Raw genomic sequence first — 22980 nt, 5'->3', positions numbered from 1 at the left:
ATATTGATTGATCTTTATTTATGTTGAATTAAAAATATAGTTTTGACAGATTCATGTAACAAAACAGAGGGATACATATTTAAATGCTCTTTTAGAGGGTGGGTGGTGGTGGTGGGGGGGACTTTTACCAATGAAACCAGTGAAAACAAACAGGTTCTGCCCAATAAAAAGTAGTACCCGGTAATTGTAATTATTAAACTCTGAAAAACAATAAATGATATCTTTCATGTAAGTTATTTGCAAATACTGTATTCAGAATTGATGTACTGTGATGAGCTGTAAATGGACATGTTTGATATCTTATATAACACTGGGTTTGCTGCGAACATAACCTGTGCAAATATTCATACATTTTTATATAAAAGCCTCACATATCAGGCATAATCAAACATAACTGAACCAAACTGAATCCTTTTATTTTTATTTTTTGCTACAAACCAACATTTAAAGATAAACTCAGTAGTCATTACCTCCCAGTGTATTGTAAACGCACTGCCATTTTGTCCCAGCGTCGTCTATTTACAACACAAGTTGTGCTTCATTCTGATTGGAATTGTGCATCCATGAAATGGTCTGGAAATGCTAACTCTCTTGACAGTTAAGTGTGTAAATTTAACAAATTGTGTGACTCAAATTAATGGTGAGTTCAGTAAACCTTGGTGCCCCAATTTGTAATGCACTGTGCAGTTTGCTTCTTCTCTGTTGCGACTAATGTACAATACAAAATACTAAGCAAGGTCAGATAAAGCAATTACACCAAAAAACAAACAAAGCTCATGTATATTAAGCGAGATATATTGAGAAGTGAACACACAATTACACTAATTGTTGGTGAAACCAAAAGCTGACCAATTTTGTCAATGTGACATATTTCCCTTTTTGAGGGTATTGGTAAATTCCCCTCATGGTACGTGACATATTGCTACAGAAATCCACATTGCAACCTTATGTACTCTGCTCTGAAAGTAAACAATGAGTCTACTCAGTGCATGTTGAAATTAAACTACCCAAGGAAATGAAACTGTGAATATCAGAGCATACAGAGACATTAGAAAAATAGTGATACCGTATATTGAATAACAGTTAATATTGCAAGGGGCATCTTAAAAGAGTACAAAATATCTCACATGAATACCACAGTGAAATATGGAGTGTATGTGAGTATACTTTACACACAATAGTCATATAAAAACGGCAACAAAGTGAGCAAGAGCGGAGGTCAACAGTTCACCAAGTTGTGCTGAAAGTACAATCCCACAATCACAGGGGGATGACGGGCTAACAACAGAGCCTGCAAGCATTTGGAAAAGTTGGCAAATTACACTTACGTAATATATATATATATATATATATATACATATATATATATATACATATATATATATATATACTGTATATGCATGTATACTTTATAGCTATTTACAGAAATCAGGTCCTCCAAAGAATACAGATAGTCACTCAAATGCATCAATGCGAAGAGAAATAAAAAAATCCTCAGCTCGGAAAAGAAATGTTGCCGTATTTACAGCTGCCACCTATGACAAATAAAATTACAGTATTTTTAATTGAGCCATTAAACTAATGATCGACACATGACCCCAAATATTTGTGATTACGTTAGAACAAATATATTGATGAATTTTTCAGGAGCACAATACTGTGATTATATTGTAAAAAATGTCCCTTTTGCGATGGCGCTCTATCAATGCACACTTTATAAATCATTTGTGGGAGGCACACACATTTTATACATTATATTACATACACGCAGTTTGTTCTGGTTTAAAAAAAAGTTTTGAAGTCTTATGATCTTAGACTTAAAGTCTTATGATGCACTGGCAGCAACAGTTCCTAGATGAGTGATTTCGATATATGTTCCCACAAAAGTAGTATTTGCTTTTCAAGTTCTTGAAAAACCAAACCAAGGAAATTTGAAACAAAGGTCCCACTTCAAGGAGATAAACATTCCAAAGTCCTCATTCTTTGACAGGATGAATTACAATGACAGAAATCTTTATTTTACTTCACAGGTCCCCCATATGTATTTTCAAGAGTGGTTAATTGTATTTTTTCTAGACAGAAAGCTAATAGACATGAGCAACATGCTGTAAAATCAGCTCGCCTATTCAGTTTTTAAATGACAAATCACACCCTTTTCAGTACATTAAAAAAAATCATCATGTCAGTCAGGAAATGAGGTGGGATAATATTATATATGTTTTTTTTTTTTTTTTTTACAGGTCCTTTTCCAGTCAGTTCGATACAAATCTAACATGATCAACTGATCAATTCCGATCGCTACATTTTATCAAGCTAAAAACCGTCAAATGACTGAGATGCTGAATCAGAACGTCGAAGCAATAAGTCATTAGAAAAACTTGTATAAGATAATAATAAAAAGAAAAATACTAGGTGCACATTTTCTTTGTGAAGACATACATTATCTTTTTTTAATGCTTATGGGTACGGAGCCCTAGAGCCTTGACACGTCGGAAAGCAATTTAAATGTGAATTTATGGAGGAAAAAAAAAGATTCTTCAACAGTTTATTAAATGTAACTCTTCCGATGATCATTTTCATTGCTTGCTAAAAACCGTAAACAAATATTTCACTCCTCTCTGGACATCCATACATATTCTACCCTCGTTGTACAGTGTTGGTACATACGATAAAAGTGACAATAAAGCTGAATTAGTGGATAAGGAGAGCTTAAAGGGGCTTCTTCTGCTGTAAAATATGGATGAATCTAAGCTGACCTTCACATTTAACACAAGTATTCTTAAAAAAATGCCTTTTCTGCATTGCAATGGAACCTTTAAAGAGGAACAAAATCCATTTTGGACTGCTGATCCCATAGAAAATAGTGCTGAAAATTGAATTAGCTTGATTCAGTGTCAAATTTTCTCCAGTATAAACTTTTATTAAATGCATATGCAGTGTTTCAAGAAACATTTTCGTGAGTTCTTGCTAGCCTTTCCATTTGTAATAGTTCCCACTATTATTGTGTCTTTTTAAGCATATATCCTGCTCAGAAATTTAGATAGACTTCCGAATTGTGTGAATTCTGGGCCATTATTTTTTTTTTTTTTTGGATTCAGTATACTCTGTTTTTACTTCACCAGCCGATGTTGCTACTACATGGACTTCACCTGGAAGGTAAAGATACGAGAACAAGGATGACACTTACAGTCAACTTTCGCAGTTGTTGCACCATCTTACTGCCTACCTTTCATAAAACATTGACGCATTGGTGAGGTAACGTTTTTCGAATGCTAATACGTTCGTCTCCTTCATGCTGAGAGATTACAGGCTATTGCCTGTCGTTGAAGCTTTGTGAGTGGGTGCAATGGGAGATGTTGGGGGACACAATTTCCCCCTCAGAAAAACAAGGGAAAGTGGATGAAGTAGCGTTCAGAAAGCTAAAAGCCCCTTTCATATAGGAGAGCCCGGACTGGTTTTCTCTTCCATAAGACTGGCTTTTCTTTCCATTAAGATCCATTATGAAGCCCGGTGCTGACTCTCAACTACTATCATTTATGTACTTATACACATATGAGGGCCAATAACCCTATTTGGCTGGTGGCGAAAAAGTGACTTATATAACTGACTTTTGACAAAGCAAACATCACCACTTCTCACCTTACATGAGTAACATAAGTACACTATATGGACATAATTGATTGAGCCGGATCATCTATGGACTCTCTTTGGAGCTACAACAGCTTCCAAAAAAAAAAAAAAAAAAGGAAGAGAACAGAACTTTTGGAAGTGTGTGTGTGGGAATTAGTGTCTATCCAGAAGGATCTTTTCCAGGTCAGAGTTTACCGACTGGACCTGAGAAAGAGACTTACTCTCACACCAAATACATCAAAATACATATATCTTATGCCTTTATGGTTCTTGATCTGTCCTCAACGGAACACAGTCATGCTGGGTACAAAAAGGGTCTTCTACAAAATCAAAGCACATGATTTGTGAATTGAATGTGGAACTACAGAACTTAACCCAAATAGTGATTGATCTTTGATCCCATTTTGTATTGTGATTAGAAAACCCGTATGCATGCTTTGCATGTGCAAGAGGTTGCTTGTACAGGAGTCCATCCCCAGATACCACTTTATGAAACGCAGTCCCTGCACACAGCAAAACATGTGATTGTTTTGATGTCCAGCGACTCTATCTGATTCATATATACTTTTGATCTGAATGGAATTAAGGCCTGATTTGGATTTGAAGATGTCGTGGCATATCCGAAAAACAACAACACTGGATCAAGTAAACCATGAAGAAAGTTTTGATTGTAGACAAAGAAAGAATTTGTCAAATGTGTTAACTATGCAGAATGATTTATTAAACCGGGCAGGATTGATCTGAACGGCATGAAATAAAATGTAACAAAACCTTGGATAGTTAACTTTCAAGCATTTACATTGAAGTCATGCCATTAATCCGTAAAATGCTTTCCATCAGACATTAAGCTAACTTTCTACAAAATTGAACTGACATTTATTTAACATGGACCCTTTTTGTGCACAGCACATGCATCGTTATATGTACAAGTACATAGTGAATTCCATCTGAAGGTTAATGGCACTTTTCCTGCAGAATACGTTTCAAGTGGCCAGAGGGTTTATCTGACTCATGAATGCATTTGGTTATGCATTCGCGTTCGGAGATTATATTGGCGTGTCAAGGCTGGCGGCATGTGTAAAGAACAATACTGCATGTGATAAATATTTGATTTCCATTACTGTTGGAACAACATGCAAAAGGAGTGTGTGGGCTTGCAACATCTGGGCTCTCTAGCATGACCGCAGGTTTTTGCTGGCAAGTCACGACAACTCCGCCGGCTTGCATCACTTTCCCAGGCTAAACACAAGCAATGCCAATGTGGGATTGCTGCCATGAGCAAGTTCACCTAGTATGTGCGAAGTATTCAAGTACGGTCATGGGGATTGGTGGCTATGGCTATGGCTATGTGGCTATGTAGAAGTTAAATAAATCAGTCATGGCAATGAACCTCTCTTTTGGCAAGCCACTACTATTGGGCCCTTTCCCCCATCATATTAAATCTGCACTCTGGATTGCTTTTAGGTATCTTAAACTACCACAGTTAGAGATGGAAAAGAAAAAATATAGCAGGTAAGAAAAGCTCTAGAAGAATTTTGTAATATGGCTAACGTAGCACTGTCAGTACATGCTGAGTCTTTGAGCCAGAATGAAATGATAGAGGCTTCCACACCAGTTCCAAGAAGCAGCCAGTTCAAGAAACACTGTTTGGTAATGTGAGAATTTGCTCAAGCTTCATTCTTCTCCACAACCTACCCCGTCTTTATTTGCGTGCTACAGGTGGGAAACTACACTACAGTGTTCCTTTGTCTGTAGGGAGGGGGCGGTAACACGTTGCCAGCTTTCATGGCGGCCTCAGATAAGTATTCCTGGTTTTCAGCAACAGCAGGGCGTATACGTCCATTCTGCCGATAGAAAAAGCGTGTGCTGCAGTCCTGCAGGTACTCTGGGTTGTGCAGAGATGTTTTCGGAGGGAGACTGTGTTGCCAGTATTCAGGATTGTCAAAAGAAGCCTTCTTGCCTTTCTTATCAATCATGATGGTGCCGGCTGTAATGCCTGAGTGCAGAGCATGTCCCGAATGACCCGGGTGTAGGGTATGTGAAGGGTACGCTGGGTGAGGGAGGTGACCAGGGGCGAGCACGTATCCGGAGGAAGGGACTGCGTGGCTTGTCGTTGATTTGTTGACTGTCTGTGATACTGTCTGGGGAGCAGAGGTCCCAGGGATAGAGAAGGACACAGCGGAAGCTAATCCGTTCTTGTCGCCGGGGTTTAGAATGGTATTCAGGTAAAGTGGCTCGTTGACATACTCATCGTTCCTGTGGGTGGAATGGCCGCCAGAGGTGGCGGCTGCGGCATCAGCTCCGGCCATATGCAGAGTGTGGCAGCCCGCTCCGTCAACCACGACATGGGCTTCTCCGTTTCTACGACGTGTAATGAAGGGGTTTTCCTCAACAGGGTTGATGTATTCTGCAAACAGGAAGAGGATTTGTATTGGTTTGGAACAATTGTTTTCAATTGTTTGGACATATTTGATAACTCTACACAATTTGATGAAATCCTATGCAAAAGCTGTACTGAAGTAATAATGTTCAGTTTCAAATGACTGGCGCTTTCTACCCATCATGAATTCCGTATGATGCATTGCAATTGTAGTTTACATTTGAGTCACTAGGTGATGTGAAAAAGGATGGGATGCATGAAAAATTATCAAATCTTTTCAAGAAATTCGCTCCCTGTAGGAAAAAAAAAACAGATGCACCAAGCTGTTAAAAAGTGGAAATGGTTTCCTGTCTAAAATGTTTAAATGCGCTTTTCCCTTCCTCCTCTCAACCCTCTGCAGTGAAGTCCTCTCGCGCTCCGTGTAATTTGAAAACCGATATAATAAAATGTCTGATGATTCTACACTATATTTATTCAGTTCCCCTAAGAGTGTATGCGGATTACTGTCAAAGTAACCTGAACTCTTCTTCTCTCTCATGGTAGTCTTGTATGGATCCTGTTCCTTCTCTCCCTTGGCTCCTCGTTCAGCAAGGAGACCAGTTGGGTCTGCGCTGTAACGCTGTCCACTACAGTCTTCCCGCCCACCTAATGAACAAAAAAAATTCAACAACAAAAACAACAAAGACAATGATTAACTCATGCCATCATCTTTAATCTAAATAATGGAACTTTTGATGGAACACTTAAGAAGGAGGTTTCATTAGACACATCTTGCAATGCAATATTATCATTCTATGCAGTCCCTTCAAGTTCTCAGCATCACTTAATTTTACCTTGTCCTGTAGAAAGCACTGAGCCAGCCACAAGGATGCTTGATCTCGGGGAGGCCTGCTTCCTTAGAGTGCCATTACATCGTGGATCTTCTTGATGGCCATGGACAAATCCACCACCAGCCTGCCCCCCAGATGCCAGGTCCTGGGAAACCAGACAGGGGGCTCTCACAGGGGGAAGAGAGACGACTCTGGGGAGGGTGGCCATTGTGTCCTGCCTGCTAAAATTAGGATCCTGGTAGCAAAACTGGTTTTGGTTTGAAAAAATGGAAAGGAGAAGAAGGGGAGAAATTTTGTATGAATAGAAAAAAACATTATGAATATGTAATTTTCTTTTTTTTTCTTTTCCCATTTATTTCACCATTTGTTACTAATTTGAACTTGTACACTGCCCTCAAATAGAAATGTAAGCACCATTCTTTTAATTCATTTGAATAGAAAACTACTGTAATTTCCAGACTATAAGCCACGCCTTTTGTCACACGCTTTCAACCCCTGCGGCTTATGCTATGACGCGGCTCATTTATAGATTTTTTTCTAACGGCCGTCAGGGGCGCTCGAGCAGAAAAGGTAAGACTGAGACATGTGTGACACAAGTTTAATGTAACTTCGTGGTTTGTGCATGAATAAAATGAGCATGAACAGACCCTCAACATTGAAAATGCAAGAAGAAATGCACACGACGTAGCAAAAACGTAGTTAAAAACAATTGAGCTGGCCGATAAAGAAGGAAACAGAGCTGCTACATGTAAACTTGACATAAATGAATCAATGGTGAGACGCTGGAAACAGCAGCGAGAAGTAGTGGAGCAATGTAAAAAGACGAAAAGAGCTTTCAGAGGTAATAAAAGCAGGTAGCCTGAACCGTGTTGCTGCGGTGTTACTGCTGCATCTCGTTGACTTTTACCGGTATATTTTTTACCCAGCCCTGTTAGTGTTACTACCATTTTGCTGCTGTATTACTGCTGCCTTACAGGCACCGTGTGGAAAGAAAAGCTCAGGTATATTATTAAAACTTTGAAAACTCTTTCTGTGTACCGTCCTTCTTTGTAAATATCTCATGTTTCGGCTTATAGACAGGTGCGGCTTATGTGTACAAAATTGATTTTCCTTTAACAATGTACTGGGTGAGGCTTATAATCAGGTGCGGCTTATAGGCCAGAAATTACGGTAAACCAGCATTGGTAATAAGCAATAGATGAAAACTACTGTGGGAACATGATTACCAACAAAGGTTTCATCAAAATGATTTAATATATGATTAAATAGCATATCAAGGTCCTCAAAATATCGAATAGTCAGAGATCCCGATGCATGTTTTTCCCCTGTAAATATTGTTTTGTTTTTAGCTGTTTTGCCCAATTGCTTCTCTGTCCGCATTTTCTGTAATCCTTCTGTTCTACTCAAAACAATTTATTTTCCATCCTTGCCTGTTACCTAGAGCATTTCTGTACAACATGAGAATATCTTCATGGATAGAGGCCCGTCTACATTTTAAAATTCAACACGAAGCAGCCAGTGTTGAGAGTGTGTGATACTGACTCAACAGTTATACATAAGGTCGATTATTTCTCTCTCTCTTATGTGTTGATTGCTGCTTGTTGTCTGCCTGCAGCTATTAAACAAAACTACAGAGCACATGCTGTGCTCTTTGCTGTATTGACGACATCATTGCTCCGCAGTTCTCATTTCGCCTCATCCTCTTTCTGATTTCATCTTCATATCTTGATCAAAAACTATACACGTCTCATACTCAGGAGTTATGGAACTGAAATGCTATCGTTACATTGTTTTCTCAAAATCATGGCTCTTCTTACTGAGGTCTCTGCTGCTGTACACTGGCATAAACAACAGCCAAAATAATATTACCTCCCTGAGTTATCAATTAAGATGGAATATTATTATGCAACCCCTCCTGAAAGCTGTCACCTTCTCGTAGTGAAGGGATGTGTGTGTCCCAATGATCTGAGGAGTTGAGTTGTTGGGGGCTTCACACCAGACAAAGCATGGCTCAAAGTCCCCTATAATGGGAAACATTTATGTATGTGGGTCACTGGCGCCCCTCTCTGGAGCCAGGCCTGGAGGTGGGGCTAGAACGCGAGCGCCTGGTGGCCGGGCCTGCACTCATAGGGCCTGGCTGGACACATCCCGAAAAGGTGACATGGTTCCCCCTTTTCATCGGCTCACCACCTGTGGGAGTGCCATAGAGGTTGGGTGGAATGTGAGCTGGATGGTAGCCAATAGCAGGGACCTTGGCAATCTGATCCCTGGCTACAGAAGCTGGCTCTGGCAGGGAAGGAGCCTGAGCTGGTGTATGAGATCAAGAAGTTCCAAATAGATATAGTCGGGCTCGCCTCCACGCATGGCTTGGGATCTGGTACCAGTCCTCGAGAGGATTTGGACTCTCTTACACTCTTGAGTTGCCCACAGTGAGAGGGGCCGAGCAGTTGTGGGTTGAGTACCTGGCACCTGTACATTGGTGTTCTAACCTAACCCTTCAAACAGCAGTACCCACCCTTTCCAGAGTCCTTAGAGGGCATGCTGGAGCACGCTCTCAGAGGGGACTCCCATTGTTCTGCTGGAGGCAATTACGTGGGCAAAGACAGAGACTTGGAAGGGCATGCCTGGGAGAAAAGGCCCCCACGATTAGAACACAAGTGGTGTTCTGTTATTGGAATTTTCTACTCATCACCATAACAAACACCATGTTCAAAACATAAGGGTCTCCAAATGTGGACTTGGCAGAAGGACACCATAGTTTCCAGTTTGATAATTGATGTGATCGTGTCATTAGACTTGCGATCACATGTCTTGGACGCTCAGGTGAAGAGAGGGGTGGAGCTGTCACTGTCAACTTTTCACCACCTGGTGCTGAGTTGGCTCTGATGGAGGGAGAAGATGTCAGAGGAACATCGTCCTTAAACAGCTTGATTATGTTCTCACGCACTTGTTGACAAAGAGGGGAACCTCACCCCATCTGTGCATCTGAATGACTGAGCACCTCAGGGATGATCCTTTTCTACCCAATCATGGCACCCACCTGTTCCCAATCAGCCTGTTCACCTGTAGAATGTTCCAAACAGGTGTTTGATGAGCATTCTTCAACTTTTGCAGTCTTTTTTCCCAAATGTCTCAGCTTTTTTTGGAATGTGTTGCCGCCATAAAATTCCAAGTTAATGATTATTTTCTGAAAACAGTTCATCAGTTTGAACATTAAATATATACCCTTTGTACTTCAATTAAATATAGTTTCAACATGATTTGCAAATCATTGTATGCTGTTTTTATTTATGCTCAACACAACATCACAACGTAATTGGAATTGGGTTTGTATATTGCAAAAAAGATTTCACATTTAAAAGGTAGTTCAGACCAGTTCGTAAAATAACTTAAAAAAAGTACACCGTAACATCTGAGGTTATTTACTGTATATACTGCACTTTGTCAGGATGCTGTGTCTGTTTTTCTTAGGATGTATTTCCAATTTATTTCCTCATAATTTACAGATATTCCAGGGTTAAACTGTCAGAATGAAGTTTATATTAACTATAAATTGTTTTAAGGCAGAATAACATCCCTGATTCTTCTAAAACAAAACAAAAAACAACCAATATCATTATTAAGATATGAAAAACAAAAATTACTTAAAATTGATCATGTCGGTGTAATATGCCTACATTCTTTTTTTCCACATTTGTCTTTTCCCACCCATTGTTTCGCCTGAGTTATCTGTTTTGTACCGTTGTAGAGAGCAACAAAAAAAAAAAAAATGCAACAACAACATGTAGCATTAATCTTTGGATGCACAATGAGTGCATTATCATATTTCCAACAATTTTGGGGGATGAAGTTTCAAATTGTACAACACTTTGTGCTTTCTACTTCAGAAGGTCCATTATACTGTAGAGCCACACAACAACGCAGCCAAATGTCAAATTCATGAAAAGTCTTTCTTCAATTGGGTCTTCCATGCCTATGGAACTTCCCTCTGAAGGTGAATTGCCATTCTGGGGGAGACAATACCTTGCTGGGGTCCACGCGTGTTTTTGAAGTGTACGTCAGAGGTGGGACACTGAGGGAATGGGGCACAACATACTCCTCAGCATCCATCAGGTCTTCCAGCTCCTCTTCATCCAGGAGACTTTGGAAGAACTTGCTATCGTTTGGACTAGGCAGTTTCATGCGGTCATCCCCCTAAGAACAAATAACATTAGAAGGCTGTCAAAATGTCATGAGAGTTCAAATGTGTCTCAGATAGGGTGCAACAGTCTTGGTGAATTAACTATATCAAACAAGGATTATCTTCAATAGTATTTCCCTTCAGTGATCCTAAGGGAACTAAACTTAATTGAGTAAGAGAGGTGGTAAGTTGACAAAAGGGAGCAAGCAAAGAAATGCATATTAATAATCTCATCCTTTTAAAACAACCACAGTTTTGGTGTAATCCATCGTGCAGTTTAATATCATGTACTGCATTCAAAAGTATCGATTTCGTGTACTTTTTGTATATTCAATAGATGAAAATGAGACAAAGGGGGCATGACTTCAAATCTTTTTCAACCATTGTTGTGATCTATAACCTGTACAAATCAACTGGAAATAAATGTTTTAGAAAGAGGAAATACAAAATAAATGAAATCATGGAACAAGTGGGGCGGCACAGTGGCTCAGCTGGTAAAGTGTTGGCCTCACAGTTCTGAGGACCCAGGTTCGAACCGAGCCCGACCTGTGTGGAGTTTGCATGTTCTCGCCGTGCCTGCATGGGTTTCCTCCCATATCCCCCAAACATGGAACATTAATTGGACACTTTATATTGCCCCTAGGTGTGATTGTGAGTGTGAATGGTTGTTCGTCTGTATGTGCCCGTCTGCCCGTTGAAAGCTGGGATAGGCTCCAGAATCCCCTGCGACCCTCGTGAGGATAAGCGGCAAATAAAATGGATGGATGGAACAATTGTGCACACACCAACCAAGTTTGACTTTACTTGCGAGAGTAATACCTAAAGGTATGTTTGGCACAAACAACACTGCTCATTACTAAAAGAACACCACAGCTACAGTGAAGCAAGGTGGTGGCAGAGTCATACTTTGGGGCTCTTTTTCTTCAGCTGGAACTGGTGCCTGAATCAAGGTGGAGAGAATTATATACTGTTAAGACAAAGCCTTCATTCAGGCTTCAGATGTCAAGCAAACAAAAACAAAGCCGTGCAGATATGCAGTACATGCTAGCAGAGCACCATTCCTGTTTCACAACTGCCACCCTTTTAATGTTGTCTAATTAAAAGACATCAAGTCTATTTTACAGTCACAGATTATCTGATGACAGTTCTGCTTTTAGCAGAGGTGCATGGACATAAAACATCTTACCTTAACAAATAATTGCCTTGACCTACTTGAGAGAATAAATATTTGAAATCCATATCGATGTTTAAGTTGCATAATCGACTTTAATGGAGGACTTGGCTGGTGGATATCTTCAGTATCAAGTTTACTTTCAATTACATTCATACATATTCATGTAAGTGCATGGGGATTACTTCAACCTCTGAAAATTGAGTTAACATGGGTGGAGTACCAGGCCGCCATTTGTAATGACGCAATATTTTCCTATATAATAATTCTACAATATGCATATCACGTAGCCTTTTGCTTTGAATGATGATCTGAACTAAAGGCGAACACTGTTGAGACCTGCCTTGACAGTGAGGATGGTTGTTTGCCAGTATAACTCCAGGGAAACGACCAACTGATCACCTTTGCTCTTATTCTGAACACATTTAAGACTTCTTTTCTGTCTGGATGGTACCATTTATATGCTCCTGCTCATATCTCCACTCATATGTCACACGAAAGGCTTCTTTCCTACCTCGATGAACTTTACATGCAGTCTGAAGAACTTAAGATGATGAGGTCAGGATTACATCCGTATTGTATGGAAAAAGTTCCTTTCCACTGCATGTTATATGGATTTTTAATTATGTTGAAAGATTCCGTGATTATTGTATCATACAAGTGGAAAAACCGACTTGGTTTCTAATGCTATAAGATGGTCTCAGTTGCTCAGATTAGCCCATCTTTGATTCTTTGATCGGATTGTGACTATTCATTTCTAAACTAATGTACATGAAGTAGGTGGGGTGAAATCTCATATCACATTACATAGTTTCAGCATCATTTTACAGTGTAAATTACAGTTTCCCCAAGAACACACTACCTACTATTTATCTATCATATCTTATTTTTATATTTTCTTTGTTTGCATTTTTGCTCTCCAAAGGAAGCAAATGTGGGCGCTCAGATTGAACACGTGTTGTTCTGATTTAAATTCTGCTGATTAATGTTCAGAACTTCCCAAACGTATCCACTTCCAGGTTATGTTTTGAAAAAGTGACTGGTGATATGCATTGAATCGTCTTGAATAAACCTACTTGAATAACGAGGTATCGCTGCGGATCTCGGGCCATCCTGGTGAACTCTGCAGCCAGCTCTCTGAACTTGGGTCTGCTGTCTGCATCAATCATCCAGCCTGGACGAATTAGAAGATAACAAGGTGTAAATAAATTTAAAAAAAAGGAACTTGAAATGTGTTACTGCAAAAAAGCTGCAACATATCTTGATGGATACGTAACTGGATCACATTTTAATAAAGTGCATGTCTATGTAATGTACTATTCATACCTTAGTATTGAAGGCTGGTCACGCTTCAACTATGTTAAATACATAAAAAATGCTTTGACTAGAAAGAAAATTCTTATGAATTTAAGGCATACAAGGGCGTGAGAGTGAGCAAATAATTGGGAAGGAAACCACGACTACATCATTTCATTTAAACATAGAGCGCAAATATGCAGTGAGTTAAGAGGTAAGGGATTCGATGCAGAACCTGTGTCTTATACTACATACAGAAAAACTAAATCTTTCTTCTTTTTTGAATAATTATTCCCTTTGCTGGTGGTCTGAGCTTCTATGGCAGCACGTGTTGTCATTAGGAGTTGTGCGTAACGTGATACAATGAAAGCCACACAACAGATAGGTGACAGTAACCTCATCCTGCTGTGAGCGTGCAAGCCTGCTTGCCAGGTGGCTGCCTGTTTGAGGTGTCACCAAAAAACCAAGGTGACTGGTAAGACCGGACCCCGCAGGCTGAGGTGACACTGGCATGAAATCTGAGATTTACTATGCAGCGATGCCAGGACAGCGGTGCCCGTTCAAATGAAGCCAACACGTTGACGGTGAGGTTATGGCCGATTCAGGTGGAATAAGTTGTCTTGCAAACTTTATTTTTCTTCACAAATTCAATTGTGTTGTTCAGAACAACAGTACATACACATTTGTTGGAGCTATTGAAATCATTCTGCTGTATGAAATGAATAGAGACCAGGTGGGAAACTGATTGTTCGGTAAATAAGTTGCCTGTGGAGAGGCAGTATTGATGTCTATCTGTATCAGGGAAAGCGCTCATTTTTGAAGAATAATGGTGCTGTCCTTAGGGTGCTGTTATCTTTTATTTGCTTGTCAAAGATTGGCAAAACGACAACATTGTTCTTCACATATATCTGATAAATCCAAAAATGGTCAGAAATCAGAAATGTACACGGAGACTAAGCCCATCAATGCACTAGCGTGTGCAAAAAGATTGTTTTTTTAAATTTAGTTTTCATTTGCATAATTTAAGACATGAAACATACCAAAATCAGATGTTTTCAGATTACTTTTGTGATATTGAAAATGAAGGGACGTAAAAAATGATGCCAAAAAGTGACACTAATATCTAGTTTGACCAGTTTCAGTTTTAGGTGTGGCACATTTTGTGCCATGGCTTATGTAATGTTTCAATACTTATGAGGGGGGATTTGTATGAGTTATGGTGTTAATACATTGGGTTCATTTCACAAAATCTTCACACAAGATGACATACATTTGACTAAAACCATGTAGACATCAATGGTGCAGATGGGAGGCTGTGGGAGACGCTCCCCTTTCTCCAGTAGGTCTGGAACATCCCTGGTTGGAATTCCATCGAACGGTTTGCCTCCAAAGGTCAATAACTCCCAAATTGTTACCCCTGAAATAATCAGATAACATACCGTGAGTAAAAATACAAAAATAAAACATTAAAGATTGACAAAAGATGGGACATTAAGACAAAGCAAAGCCACATACAGTAGAAAAGTATTAAACAAAAAGAAAAAAAATGTAGACATTATTTCAGAAGCAGAGACGTGAGCAATCAGAGGAGAAAAAAAAAGATTAAGAAAAAGAATAACAGAGGCAACTAATCAGAGGAATGAATGGGTTGCATTTTGACTTTGAATAGAATGAGAAGGGCTAATTGATGAAAGGATACAAGGAATCTTAATACAGGGTTAGTTGTTCAAAAACTAATGACGAGTTTGCTTGTGGGGAACCACTTAAACTCCTTAAAGAATGGCCTCACATACACAGTTTTAGAGAGTTCATGAAATCCCATAATATATTGAATGGACTCAACATAATATTCATTCAGGCCTCCAAATGCATTGCGGCAAATTCTTAAATAAAACACGGACAATATCACTCGTTGAACAATGAACGTATGCATGAACGAAACTCACTTAATACAATCTTACCGTAACTCCAAACGTCACTCTGATGCGTAAACTTCCTGTAATGAATACACTCCAGGGCCATCCATTTAATGGGCATCTGTCAGGGAGACGAGTGACACATCGCGCACAAAACATTCACTTTGGAATGAACTTGACTGCCAAGCGATGACAATTTTTGATTGTGGAAAATGAAGTGTTACTGGAGAAGTGAGAGCTCTGTGACTGATAATGTATAATTCTTTGAAGGTTTATTTCAAAGCCCATGCCCATCTCTATAGCGCATATTTAAATATTTGTTTGTGTTAATGGATGAGGTTTGAATTGAAAATTTAACATTCATGAATTCAAACTAGTAAACTTGAACCACTGTTATCACTCATGCATTACCAGTATGGTTAAACGAATCACCAAAATGTCATTGAATAATACATATTATCTGGGACTTCCGCAGCTTATGAATTTTGATGAAAAAAGGAAACAAAATGAATATAGTATCATGTTTATGGCCTGTACTTTGATATCGTTATTGGTACTTGTAACCTGATGCGACCGTACATGTTTCTCTGTTCCGCTGCCAGTGAAACTCAAAATCAAATTACGAGCCATTGCTGATTAGTTACAAGGTGCTACATGGGCACGCTTCTGGCTGCATTAATGACCTTGTTGTTTCTCATTCCACCTACCGACTCCAGGCATCCTCAAATCTTGCTTTGCAATCTAAACACAGCGCCAGTCACAACACAAAACAAGAGATATCACATTTACTGTTTACCTTCCTACTCTGCGGAATCTTGGTTTGCTTGTTGCGAGGTTTGCTGAAAATAAATTTAAAACAATCCACCTACTAATCTGTGGGTGCCCTTACTAAGAGGTTATTACAAATTTGAAGCCCATGAGCTAATATAAACATTTTTTAAAATCAAAAAGTAGTTTACTAATTTAATGTATTTGGTTTCTAAATTAGTGGCTCACTCATCCGTGGCTAGCAGCAAATAAGATTGCTTGAAAGTGGGAAGCGCCACATTGTAGGTGTTCTTGCCCAACTACAGCCTGAAAAAAATTTGTTTTGGTGTACTTTTGATAGAAATACGACTATGAAATGTTATGAATCAGCCACAATCCTTTTTTGAAGCTTGCGCTGATGGATTGATGAGACAATATTCGCACTTTTAATATATTTCTGTGCTGGAGCCGAAAATCTTTACAAATAGTACTTTGGTCTTGGTTCTTATAACATTCACATTGGACCGAACGTTGACGTGTAAAAGCATATGAATGAACTTGCAACCTGATAGGACAAGTGTCTGTCTGTTTAGATACCTGTGCTTGTTTTTTTTTTTTTTGAATGCTGGTAACTCCAACCAGCTGAAATGTGCCAAACAAACGCTAAAATGTTTGTGTTTCCACAAACTGTAAAAACAATCGCATAAAAACTCCAACCAAGGCCCAGGGTTACTTCACAAATATGCTTTATCACAAGGTTATCATCATTTGCAGTATCTAAAACAATTTTTATGCTGGGACAAGTAAGTAACATGCAGTAATATAGTTCTGTTCGATGTTTACCTTGTGTTCATGCAAGGGTTTACCAAGATTTACCTTTCCTCCATCCGCATTGTATTCCTTCTCATTAACGTCCAGTAAGCGAGCTAAGCCAAAGTCGGTAATCTTTATATGGTTGGGAGATTTCACCAGGACGTTTCGGGCTGCCAGATCCCTGTGGACCAGCCTGCGCTCCTCCAGATACATCATCCCCTGCAACATACGTGTATATGTACATTTACTTTATATCGTAATATGCAAAAGCCCATCATGTGGGCATCAATGTGTACAGGCAGTAACAAATAAACATGCAAGACTGAATCCTGTTTGACATCACCGTCTGTCTTCACAATCTCATCACTGTAATGCGCTACTACCATGAAGAGCCCATTAGCTTTTTCATAATTATTGCTGTAATCATCATTACTACCACACTGTTATTTTCATGCAAATTCCCATCAACCAAGAACCCAACCGTGGAAAAGCCCTTTATATTGTAAAACTGCAATAACAGCAGCCCCCATAAGTGTCACTACAGAGTGCGATTTTCAATTAATACAGGATCCATAGGAGCAAGAAATCAATTTCACCAAGTACATTTAATAATAAATCAAGGAACCATCCAGTCACACATCGTCTCTTTTATGAACTTAAAATACCCCTGTAACCGCTAGCAAACAAGTTTAGATAAGCGTGCCTCAGAATTACATAAAAATTATTTTCCATGACTAGCCAGGCACATTTTACTTAATTCAGTAAAATACATACCTCAACACATTTCACTTCACAGACAAAGTATGGGGCATCATCATCGGAGATCACTTTTGTAAAGACAACATCACAAAACTGTACACCACAAGGTGCTCATCAAGGAAAAAGTCACCCGATCACTTTTGTGAAGGGATGAATCCTCTGGACACAACGCAAAATGTCACCACAATTCTTTGCGTCACAAACCAATCACTGCAGAAATGAATTGACTGATCAATAAACGGACACGTCACTATTGATCACTGTTCCTGCTGTGGTTGAAGACAGGTGACACTGGTTCAGACAGGAATAATTCCAAAGACATGCAACAAACCCTTCATGATATAATTTTGGTGATTATCTAGCCAGTTTGAGCCGGCACATTGGCAAATGAAGTCTGCAAGCTCGGACAATCGAGTTTTGACTGGCTCAACAATGCAAGATGACACAGCTGATTTCTGATACAGAAGGAAATTTGCTTGATCTTGTAACAAAAAGGTAAACAAAGACAAAAAAAAAATAGTGCTGCCCATAGCCTTTTCTGTTGTAGTAAAAGCACTCTTTTTTTTGTTTGAAAAACAATGTGCTTCACATTGATAAAGAAGAGAGGGGAAGAATACAAATATATGTGCAGTTGGAACACAAACTGAAACCAATAGCCCTAGAAATGACATTTACGCAGGATATATGATATTTTATTTCCAATCTTTAACCAGGATTGCCTAAAATGTTTTGCATGCAGGCAACATGCCAGTCTGTCTCAAAATTTTTGGTGGCACTCACACGCTCAGGACTTTTTCATTTTTGAGACAATTAAGTAAAGATGTGTGACTAAATGGCCTGACATCTTGTGAAACTTCATTAAATTGAGAAGTGTTCAGAATTGAGAGTGCCTTCAGTCATATATATATTTTACATTATACTTAAGCTCTTTCATAAAATTATGCTCTATTTTCAGCCATCTCATGACAAGATGTTGACAATATCTGACAGCCCACAGTCTATAATTGCAAGAAACAAGATGCTGTGGACATTGTGTTTCCTGTAAGTCAGGGGGGGAAAAACAATCCACAGCGTTGAGCCATGCTAGACATCACACCTCCTGATGAATACTGCTTTTAAATCTTGAGGGATTAGACGTGGAAGCGCAGCAGAGAAAAGAGAAGTGTCATGACTTTGAATCAAGGGGAATTTTCATCACATTTTGCCAGCATGTTACAAAAGGGTGGGAACAAGGATTTCCACTCCCTGGTAAGTCAGTATTTTGATACATTGGCACTATGAAAAATGATTGTACAAAGTAGATTCTCTGTTCTAAAAACATTTCAAGAAAAGCTTTATTCATCTAATTGCAAAAAGCAGGATCCTCACAAGTATTTGAGGTCATGAAAACACATTAGCTCTAGTTGTGGCCCAAGTACTTTGGAAAAGAATGTGACAGGTCTGGTTACATTGTGCTCATCCATCGTTTTAAAAGTGAATAGAACAGTCGTGAAAAAAATGTGACCTACTATCAGTTATTTATGCTTATTGCACGGAGTCACAGGGAACAAAACCAGGCTAAACGATGTATCCCTTCAATGTGTTCTGGGAAGACAGATGTGGCGGCGAATGAAGTGAAGGGCTGGAGATCAAGTCAATAGCAGGAGAGGGTGGAGAGGTAGCGCAAATTATTCACCACCTGGCACATGCTATTGCAGTTAATTCTGACGGGAAAATAAATACACAGACGAAGCTGTCAAGACACTCGAACACACTCACCAAAATGTAGAATCAAGCGATTCCTCTCGATGGCACGTGATTCATGAGGAAACACTCCTAATGAGATTGAACACTATCTGTGAGTATGTACAGGGGGAGAGAAGGACATTTACTGAGACTAAGTCTTTACGCTAACACTATCTAAATGGGCTTTCACCTACATTTGCTAAAAAGATTGAATTTTAGAATAATGGAAATAACAAACATTGAAATAATCAGAATAGGGTATTCTATTTGATAACTCTTGTATTGCGGAAGTAGGGTTTTTAATTTACTATAGGATATGAGCCACATTGTCATGATCCTGCCGGTCCAGCCCTGGGTGCCCGCGCGGTCGCGCTGATTGGGAGGCACAAACCTGTGCCTCATCCTGGCTGATTGCCCCCAGTGTATATAGGACCATGGGGACGACTGGTTCGGCGCCTGATCGTTGAGGTTCATGCCCCGTTCCAGCACCCCCGTATCTCTGATCATATTCCTGTGTGTACCGACCTCCTCCTGTTCTCCGACCGACCTCGTAAGCCTGACTCCTTTGACACTTCTGCCTTCCTTGATGGAGCTCACGTGTACCGACTCCTGCCTGCCCGCTGATCTGCTCTCTACGCCCGACGTCCTGATTACCGCTGGTATACCTGACTGCCTACCCAATCCCCGACCTTGGATTAATAAACATTTTTCCCGAATTACCTCTGCGTCTCCCGTGTACTCCTGCATTTGGGTCCTACCTCCGTCTCGATGGGTTGTGACACAAATACCTTTGAAAGAATACTTTGAGAACGAATGAAGGAGGAAAATGAGAGAAGGAAGAGTGGAATTTCCAACCTTTAGAGAGGCTAGGCACATACTTTACAATTGAAAAATCCCACGCAGACCACCAAAAGTAAATGTCACCAAAAATTGATCGATTCATTTCTGTATGTACTTCCTCCCATCTAATAGAAGATGATTTTTTTTGTTCTGTCTGTCATTCTGCCTCACTGGCATAAATAGATGAATAAAGTTACATTATTTCTTGGAATAAATTTATTTTTTAACAATTACATACAATTGGATATCTTTCCGCGGCACACCCGAAGAGCGCTCACGGCACACTAACGTACCCTGGCACACTGTTTGGGAATGAATAGACAAGTGTAGTGGACTAGGAAGTGGCATATAATGAGGGTTAAGTCAGAAACACAGTAAAAAGGAAGTCAGTTGGTCCTGATGACATAACTGTGGAAGTATGGTAGCATATCTAGAAGCGGTGGCTGTGGCGTGTTTGAGCCACTTGTTCAATATAATTCTAGTCGGTGAGAAGATGCCTGAGGAAAAGTGTGCTGGTGGCCATTTTTAAGAAACAAGGGTGAAGTGCAGAGCTGAAATGCTGACCTATGGGGGGAACAAGACAGTACAATCTGGAAGTCAGTCCCAAGCCTGGATAAATGCAGATGGTTGTGTGAGGAAGGGCAACCCACTTAAAACTTTGCCAAACCAATATTCACCCATCATAAGAATCCCATTCCGGATTGTTTGTGGCCTGAGTTCACAACATCTGCCACCAGCACTGATAACTTGCAGGGTGCTGGAGGAAATTCAGTGACTGTGGGTTGGAGATGAAGGAGAAGTGGAAAGAAGGTTCTTCGGCAGAAAGAGTGGAGGAAAAAAAGTGTGTCAGGACTATGACGGCAAAATCTCAGGAGTTGGTTGACATGATGAATAGGAGAAAAGCTGCTACATTGTGCATCCAAGAGGGTACGTGGAAAGGAAGTAAGGCTAGAAGTTTAGGGGCAGGGTTTACATTATTTTACCATGGGCTTGATGGGAATAGAAATGGAGTAGGGGTTATTTTAAAGGAAGAGTTAGCTAAGAATGTCTTGGAGGTTAAAAGAGTATCAGATCAAGTGATGAGGCTGAAACTTGAAATTGAGGGGTTTATGTGTAATGTGATTACCAGCTATGCCTCACAGGTAGGATGTGACCTAGAGGCGAAAGAGAAATTCTGGAATTCTAGATGAAGTAATTCTGAGCATCACAGACACAGAGAGAGTTTTGATTAGTGCAGATTGAACTGGACATGTTCGGAAAGGAAACAGGGTGATGAAGAAGTTATGAGTAAGTGCAGCATAGAGGAATGGAACTTTAAAGGACAGAAGGTGGTAGACTTCATAAAAACGATGGAAATGGCTGTGTTCCTGGCTCCTTTTTTTCTGAAGAGGCAGGAACATAGGGTAACTTACAAGACATACCAGGGCGGCACTAAAAATCCTCGTCTGTTGTTATATACTTGGCCATTAAATCTGATTCTGATTCTGAAGAGCAGTAGTAGAAGCACACAGGTGGATGGAGCTGCCAGGCAAAAGGGCGAGAGGAGAAACAAAGAAGATTGATGGATGTTGTGAGGGAATAGCTGATTGCTGTTTGTGGTAGAGAGGAGGATGCAGGAGGTACGCTTACATGGAAATGGACGGCACACTGTGGAGACTCCAAAAAGGATGAAGCAGAAGGAAAAGAAGAAAAGCACGTGAAGTTCAAAGGTATGGGAACTTTTGAGGAATTAAGTTGATCAGCCACTAAATGAAGTTATAGTCAAAAGGAGCTACAATGTGTCTTTGTAAATCTAGAGAAAGTCTGTGATACTGAATGTGGAGGTCTCGAGTGGCAGAGAAGTACAGCAGCTGAAATAACTTTTCAACATATCCTAATTTTTCTGAAATATATTTTCAAAGGTAATTATTGAGGTGAAATTTTCAGCAGATGTTGGGAACAACCCAAGAAACCCATACATACGGAACAAAAAATTTGAACAAATAAGATCAGAAATTAAGTTGTGTGTAAAAATGTAAAATGACTGTCGTGTAGTCTTGGGCTGATTCCTCACCTTTCTAAGGATCATTGAGACCCCATTTGCATGGGGCTCCACTGCTCATGTTTAGCTTCTTACATTTTCAAATGATTGCTCCAACAGTGGACCTTTTTTTCACCAAGATGGTTGGCAATTTCTCCATAGCCCTTTACAGCCGTGTGGAGTTGTACAATTTTGTCTCTGGTATCTTTGGATAGCTCTTTGGACATGGCCATGTTGCAAGTTTGAGTCTTACTGATTGTATGGGGTGGACAGGTGTCTTTTTGCAGCTAACGACCTCACACAGGTGCATCTGATCCAGGATAATACATGGTGTGGAGGTGGACCTTTAAAGGTGGACTAACAGGTCTTTGGGGGTCAGAATTCTAGCTGATAGATAAATACTTCAAATGCTTATTTGCAGCTGTATCACGCAAATAAATTGTTAAAAATCATACATTGTGATTTCTGGATTTTTCTTTTTAGATTATCTCTTTCACAGTGGAGATGCACCTGTGATGAAAATTTCAGACCCCTTCATGATTTCTAAGTGGGAGAACTTGCAATATAGCAGGGTGTTCAAATGCTTATTTTCTTCACTGTAAGTGGAAAGCCAATCATACCACCATAAATTTTCCTCAACTAGGTGCTTCTCGTAGGTGTGCTGTAGGCGTGA

The 22980-nt window shown here is 39.8% G+C and overlaps 1 protein-coding gene across 5 annotated transcripts in view; it reads right to left on the bottom strand.

Moving 5' to 3' along the window:
• Positions 1–1355: 1355 nt before the first annotated feature.
• Positions 1356–22980, bottom strand: part of LOC133511849 (receptor tyrosine-protein kinase erbB-4-like) — a 286982-nt gene continuing 265357 nt past the window's right edge. For 4 of the 5 annotated variants that reach the window (XM_061840835.1, XM_061840839.1, XM_061840836.1 and 1 more), the window contains 8 exons: positions 17027–17182; positions 15449–15524; positions 14758–14904; positions 13268–13365; positions 10864–11034; positions 6844–7087; positions 6527–6655; positions 1356–6037 (listed from right to left, as the gene is read on the bottom strand). In XM_061840835.1, coding sequence (XP_061696819.1) covers positions 5358–6037; positions 6527–6655; positions 6844–7087; positions 10864–11034; positions 13268–13365; positions 14758–14904; positions 15449–15524; positions 17027–17182 — 1701 coding nt within the window. In that variant the 3' untranslated portion in view covers positions 1356–5357. The remainder of the gene's footprint in view (positions 6038–6526; positions 6656–6843; positions 7088–10863; positions 11035–13267; positions 13366–14757; positions 14905–15448; positions 15525–17026; positions 17183–22980) is intronic. The other variant, XM_061840837.1, reaches the window with a different exon arrangement.

The sequence above is a fragment of the Syngnathoides biaculeatus genome, chromosome 14 (genome assembly GCF_019802595.1).
Source record: "Syngnathoides biaculeatus isolate LvHL_M chromosome 14, ASM1980259v1, whole genome shotgun sequence".
Taxonomy (NCBI): Eukaryota; Metazoa; Chordata; class Actinopteri; order Syngnathiformes; family Syngnathidae; genus Syngnathoides; species Syngnathoides biaculeatus.
This window is presented reverse-complemented; position numbering and strand designations above follow the sequence as displayed.